The sequence below is a fragment of the Salvelinus sp. IW2-2015 genome, linkage group LG21, assembly GCF_002910315.2.
Source record: "Salvelinus sp. IW2-2015 linkage group LG21, ASM291031v2, whole genome shotgun sequence".
Lineage (NCBI taxonomy): Eukaryota > Metazoa > Chordata > Actinopteri > Salmoniformes > Salmonidae > Salvelinus > Salvelinus sp. IW2-2015.
In genome coordinates, this window is record NC_036861.1 from 6,574,735 (window position 1) to 6,582,437 (window position 7,703).

Here is a 7,703-nt window from a genome sequence, read left to right on the forward strand (position 1 = left end):
ATAACAGAACTTATGTAGCAGGCAAAACCCAGAGGAAAAACCATTACATTTTTTAAAATAAATTTAAGTCACTGTCTGTTCAATGAGGTTTCATTAGAAAGCCAGATTTCTAATCACTGTAGTCTCAGTTCCTACTGCTTCCACTGGATGTCACCAGTCTTAGGAAATAGGTTGAGGTTATTCATTTGTGCAATGAAGAAGAAGGCCATCAGGAAGTAGAGTAACGTCATGTGTACTGTTTGAGAGTTGCGCAAGACWAAAAAATGTAGCGTTTGTTTGTTGATCTCCTGTATTGAAAACAGATAGACCCGTCTTCAATTTGATCGATTATTAACGTTTACAAATACCTTAAGTTGTATTACAAAAGTACTTTGAAATGTTTTGGCAAAGTTTAGAGGTAATCTTTGAGATATTTTGTAGTGACTTTGCGCAAATTGGAAGCCGGTTTTTTTCTGGATCAACCGCACCAAATAAATGGACAATTTGGATATATATGGACGGAATTAATCGAACAAAAGGACCATTTGTGATGTTTATGGGACATATTGGAGTGCCAACAAAAGAATCTCGTCAAAGGTAATGCATGTTTTATATTTTATATCTGCGTTTTGAGTAGTGCCGGCTTGGTTGAAATATGCTACACTCTCTTTGTTGACATTGTGCTATCATCAGATAATAGCATCTTATGCTTTCACCGAAAAGCCTTTTTGAAATCTGACATGTTGGCTGGATTCACAACGAGTGTAGCTTTAATTTGGTATCTTATATGTGTGATTTAATGAAAGTTTGATTTTATATAATGTTTTTGAATTTGGCGCTCTACATTTTCCCTGGCTATTGGCCAYGTGGGACGCTACCGTCCTGCTATCCCAGAGAGGTTAATGCCATTGGTAAAAATAGAAAAAGAGTAGAGGGCCTAGAGAGCTGCCCTGTGGTACACCACATTTTAAATGTTTGACATTAGAGAAGCTTCCATTAAAGAAAAACTCCTCTGAGTTCTATTAGATAGATAGCTCTGAATCCACAATATGGCAGAGGTTGAAAAGCCATAGCACTTACGTTTTTTTCAACAAAGCGCAGTACATGTTGAGTGCCCTTCTCTATAAGCACGCTGCAAGTATGTTGTTCATTTGTTTACGGAGAAATAGCATTGTATTTGGTCAAACTGCTTCCTTCTGAGAGTGGATGAAAATGTTCAATAAGATTTTGTCCCAAATGGCACCTTATTCCCTAAATGGTGCACTACTTTTGACCAGAGCCCATTGGTTCCTGGTCAAAAGTAGTGCACCGAATAGGGTGCCATTTGGAACAGAACCTATGAAGGGTTCTAGATGTGGAAGAGAGTGATAGATACAGGTAACTGCCGAAATAATGGAAACACTTGAGTAAACGAGGAATACAAAGTATATTGAATGTAGGTGCTTCCACACAGGTGTAGTTCCTGAGTTAATTAAGCAATAAACATCCCATCATGCTTAGGGTCATGCATAAAAATGTTGGGCAGGCCGTTAATTTGGCCACCATGGCTATGCCCCCATCCTCAGGGTACGAGGGGTCACTGAATGGTTTGATGAGCATGTAAACCATATGCCATGGCCGTCTCAGTCAACAGAGCTCAAACCAATTGAACACTTATGGGAGATTCTGGAGTGGAGCCTGTGACAGCGTTTTCCACCACCAACAACTAAACACCAAATTATGGAATTTCTATTGGAAGAATCCCTTCAATAGAGTTCCAGACACTTGTAGAATCTATGCCAAGGTGCATATTAAGACACTTGTAGAATCGTATGGGCCATAGGTGGATATTTGAGACACTTGTAGAATCTATGCCAAGGTGCATATTAAGACACTGTAGAATCTATGCCAAGGTGCATATTAAGACACTTTGTAGAATCTCTATGCCAAGGTGGCATATTGAGACACTTGTAGATCTATGCCAAGGTGCATATTAAAGGACACGCTTGTAAAGAAATCTATGCCAAGGTGCATATTAAGACATTTGTAGAATCTATGCCAAGGTGCAATTTAAGAACACTTGTAGAATCTATGCCAAGGTGCAATATTAAGACACTTGGTATGAATCTTATGCCAAGGTGCATATTAAGACACTTGTAGAATCTATGCCAAGGTGCATGTTAAGACACTTGTAGGAATTTATGCCAAGGTGCATATTAAGACACTTGTAGAGTCTATGCCAAGGTGCATATTAAGACACTTGTAGATCTATGCCAAGGTGCATATTAAGACACTTGTAGAATCTTGCCAAGTGGGCATATTAAGACACTTGTAGAATTTATGCCAAGGTGCATATTAAAGACACTTGTGGAATCTATGCCAAGGTGGCATATTAAGACATTTGTAGAATTTATGCCAAGGTGCATATTGAGACACTTGTAGAATCTATCCCAAGGTGCATATTAAGACACTTGTAGAATCTATGCCAAGGTGCATGTTAAGACACTTGTAGAATTTATGCCAAGGTGCATATTAAGACACTTGTAGAATCTATGCCAAGGTGCATATTAAGACACCTTGTAGAATTTATGCACAGCTGCATATTAACACTGTATATTGGGGTTTGCTTTATTTTGTCAGTTAGCTGTATGTGAAAGCAGTGCTCAGACATAACTGATACTCACAGTAGGCTGAGACCCCAAACCACAGGAACTGAGACTGACGTCAGGGAAAATACACACACACACAAACACTTAAACACACACAAACACACACACGCACGCAGCCACGCACGCACGCACGCACGCACGCACGCACGCCGCACGCACGCACGCACGCACACACACACACACACACACACACACACACACACACACACACACACACACACACACAACACACACACACACACACACACACACACACACACAACACACAACACACACAACACACACACACACACACACACACCACCATAAAAAATGTGCAGTTACTATAAAATTTCACCCCCAAAAAGTTTCAGACAGGACCCTATTTACAGTACCAGTCTGAGACAGGACCCTATTTACAGTACCAGTCTGAGACAGGACCCTATTTACAGTACCAGTCTGAGACGAGGACCCTATTTACAGTACCAGTCTGAGACAGGACCCTATTTAAGTTCCAGTCTGAGACAGGACCCTATTTACAGTACCAGTCTGAGACAGGACCCTATTTACAGTACCAGTCTGAGACAGGACCCTATTTACAGTACCAGTCTGAGACAGGACCCTATTTACAGTACCAGTCTGAGACAGGACCCTATTTACAGTACCAGTCTGAGACAGGACCTCTATTTACAGTACCAGTCTGAGACAGGACCCTATTTACAGTACCAGTTCTGAGACAGGATCCTATGTTACAGTCCAGTCTGAGACAGGACCCTATTTACAGTACCCAGTCTGAGACAGGACCCTATTTTACAGTACCATGTCTGAGACAGGACCCTAGCTAATGTACCAGATTTGAAACAGTTTAATAGCCAATCAGGAAATACATTACTGTGGTTAGTAAACAACATCCTGTAGCAGATCCTGTGCAGTACAGAAACTAGCATTTAATCCCCCACCTCCATACATACACCTAATAACAGAAATCAGACACAGAAACAGAGAAATCAGTAGTCTAATATAACAGAAATCAGTAGTCTAACATAATTGTTATTGTAGTCAATGAGGCATGTATGACCAGCGTGCAAACCGTTGATGCACACAGAGAGGCACACAGAGCACGCACGCCCTCACAAACACACCCTCACATACACCCTCACAACACACACACACACACACACACACACACACACACACACACACACACACAACACACACACACACACACCATATGATTTAGCATTGCCTACGTTTTGAAAGTGGCCATCCCAATACAGGAAAGGGAGTGGACCATCAAGTATAAATAAACACAACAACTACTGTCTACATTTAGTTCAACTAATGTTGGTCCCTAAGGAAAGACACCAGGGCGCTTAACAGTGGTGGTTTGTGTGTTTGTGGTCTTCTGAAGGATTGAGATTGAGGAGAGAGAGAGAGAGAGAGAGAGAGAGAGAGAGGAAGAGAGAAAGAAAGAAAGAAGAAAGAAAGAAAGAAAGACAGAAAGAGAGAGAGAGAGAGAGAGGAGAGAGAGAAGAGAGAGAGAGAGAGAGAGAGAGAGAGAGAGAGAGAAAGAAGAGAGAGAGAGAGAGAGAGGAGAAAGAAGAGAGGAGAGAGAGAGAAGAGACAGAGAGAGAGAGAGAGAGAGAGAGAGAGAGAGAGAGAGAGAGAGAGAGAGAGAGAGAGGAGAGGAGAGAGAGAGAGAGAGAGAGAGAGAGAGAGAGAGCGAGAGAGAGCGAGAGAGAGAGAGAGAGAGAGAGAGACAGGAGAGAGAGAGAGAGAAAGAAGAGACAGAAAAGAGAGAAGAGAGAGAGAGAGAGAGAGAGAGAGAAGGAGAGAGAGAGAGAGAGAGCGAGAGAGAGAGAGAGAGAGAGAGGAGAGTAAGAGGAAGAGAGAGAGAGAGAGAAGACAAGAGAGAAGAGAGAAAGAAAGACAGAAAGAAGAGAAAGGAGAGAGAAAGAGAGAGAGAGAGAGAGATTGAGAGAGAGAGAGAGAGAGAGAGAGAGAGAGAGAGAGCGGCGAGAGGAGAGAGAGAGAGAGAGAGAGAGGAGAGAGAAGAAAGAAAGAAGAAAGAGAGAGAGAAGAGAGAGAGAGAGAGAGAGAGAGTTGAATAAGGAAATAGCAGACACTTCAAACTGGAATACTTTTGATGACACAAGTGAAGACCAAGTTCAAGGTATTGAAGAATAAATTATAATAATAATTCATATTGTAGCTATCTGAAAGTGTGTTTTAGTGTTGTTAGTAAAATTATATTTGTACTTATTTTTGATGTGATATCATGTTATATATTTTAAAGCATCACACACTGATTGTACAAAACATCATGACAGAGTGAGCAGGTGAATCCAAGTGAAAGCTATATGATCCCTTATTAATGTCACTTGTTAAATCCACTTCAATCATTAAAGATGAAGGGGGGGAGACGGGTTAAAGAAGGATTTTTAAGCCTTGAGACAATTGAGACATGGATTGCGTATGTGTGCCATTCAGAGGGTGAAGGYGGCAAGACAAAATATTTAAGCGCCTTTGAACGGGGTAATGGTAGTAGGTGCCAGGCGTACCGGTTTGAATGTGTCAAGAAAAGCAACACAAGAATGCTCAACAGTTTCCCGTGTGTATCAAGAACGGTCCACCACCCAAACGACATCCAGCCAACTTGACACGACTGTGGGAAGCATTGGAGTCAACATGGACCAACATCCCTGTGGAACGCTTTCGACGCCTTCTAGAGTCCATAACCATGCCCTGACAAATTGAGGATGTCCTGAGGGCAAAAAGGGGGGGGGGGTGCGACTCAATATTAGGAAGGTGTTCCTAATGTTTATTACATTCAGTGTACGTCTATGCACTTTAACCTGGATCGGACAGATATTTTCATTCGCTACACGACTAGTGTTATTTGAAACAGTGGGTATTAACATTGTACTGTTGTAATAATGCATTTTAAAGAACCGTCGAATGCGGGAAACCGAGTCCTGTCTCAAATGGCACCCTATTCCCTATATAGTGCGCTACTTTTGGCCAGGGCCCTATGGAACCCTATTCCCTATATAGTGCACTACTTTTGGCCAGGGCCCAATAGAACCCTATTCCCTATATAGTGCGCTACTTTTGGCCAGGACCCATACTGACAGTAGTGCACCGGGGAATAGGATGCCACCTCAGGCGACAGCCTACATCTCAGATCCTCTATAGCTTCCTTTGGCATAGGGTGTATGCAGAATGCTACAGGCAGTAAACAGTTCCTAAAGATCAGCCAGCTAACTGTTCTGATACATCATGTTAGCGTTCTGTGTTCTATCCACAAACGGACAGACTGGGAATTTAATATGTCAGTTTACTGAATCCCAGAGGGTAATAGATACACTATTACCCTCTGGGATTCAGTAAACTGACATATTAAATTCCCAGTATGGACCTATGTGTTTAAAAAAAATCATGTTTCCACTTTTCACAACTCAAATTTCACTCCTCTGGGGAAAGTTACATGAATTGATTTTATTGATTGATCGATTAATTGATTGATTGCTTGATCGATTAATTGATGGGTTAATTTTCAGCCCAGGGCATGACCCTAGAGACACTGATGTGGATCAGACCATTATAAAAGGATGGGTTCCAGCTGCAGTGGTCAGAAACGTCAGAAAGATGACATCCACCATCCAGACAAAGGCTCTCAAACCACCAACTCCTCCAACCACACTGTGAGTACCTATATACACCCAACTCCTCCAACCACACTGTGAGTAGCTATATACACCCAACACCTCCAACCACACTGTGAATACCTATATACACCCAACTCCTCCAACCACACTGTGAGTACCTATATACACCCAACTCCTCCAACCACACTGTGAGTACCTATATACACCCAACTAACCTCCCTCCAACCAACACTGTGAGTACCTATAACTACACCAACACCGTCCAACCACAACTGTGATAATACCTACATACACACCAACTCCTCCAACGCACACTGTGAGTACCTATATACCACCCAACTCCTCCAACCACACTGTGAGTACCTATATAACAAGGCCCCAACTCCTCCAACCACACTGTGAGTACCTATATACACCAACACTCTCCACCCACACTGTGGTAGTACCTATATACACCCCAACTCCTCCAACACACTGTGAGTACCTATATACACCCAACTCCTCCCAACCACACTGTGAGTACCTATATACACCCAACTCTCCAACCACACTGTGAGTACCCTATATACACCCAACTCCTCCAACCACACTGTGAGTACGCTATATACACCCAACTCCTCCAACCACACTGTGAGTACCTATATATACCAACCACCCAACTCCTCCAACCACACTGGTGAGTACTATACACCCAACTCCTCCAACCACACTGTGAGTACCTTTATACAGCCCAACTCCTCCAACCACACTGTGAGTATATATACACCCAACTCCTCCAACCACACGTGGAGTACCTTATACACCCCAACTCCTCCAACCACACTGTGAGTACCTTATACACCCAACTCTCCAACCACACTGTGAGTACCTATATACACCCAACTCTTCCAACCACACCTGTGAGTACCTATATACACACCCAACTCCCCAACACACTGTGAGTAGCATACATATACACCCAACTCCTCCAACCACACTGTGAGTTTACCTTATACAGCGACCAACACCTCCCAACCACACTGTGATACCTACTATACCACCAACTCCTCCAACCACACTGTGAGTACCTATATACACCCAACTCCTCCAACCACACTGGGTGAGTACCCCTATATACACCCAACTCCCCAACCAACTGTGAGTACACTATATACACCAACCTCCTCCAACCACACTGTGAGCACCCATATTACAACCCAACTCCGTCCAACCAACAACTGTGACACCATATACACCCAACTCCTCCAACCACACCTGTGAGCAACCATATACACCCCAACTCCCTCCAACCACACTGTGAGCACCATATACACCCAACTCTCCACCACACTGTGAGTACCTATATACACCCAACTCCTCCAACCACACTGTGAGTACCTATATACACGCGCAACTCCACCAACCACACTGTGAGCGACCCATATACAGA

The 7,703-nt window shown here is 43.0% G+C and overlaps 1 protein-coding gene across 1 annotated transcript in view; it reads left to right on the top strand.

Annotated features, from left to right (window-relative positions):
* Positions 1–4,690: 4,690 nt before the first annotated feature.
* blk (BLK proto-oncogene, Src family tyrosine kinase) overlaps positions 4,691–7,703 on the top strand; it is a 45,001-nt gene continuing 41,988 nt past the window's right edge. Inside the window, 2 exon segments of the mRNA XM_070433782.1 lie at positions 4,691–4,779; positions 6,167–6,310. Of these exon segments, the coding sequence (XP_070289883.1) occupies positions 6,218–6,310 (93 nt within the window). The 5' untranslated portion in view covers positions 4,691–4,779; positions 6,167–6,217.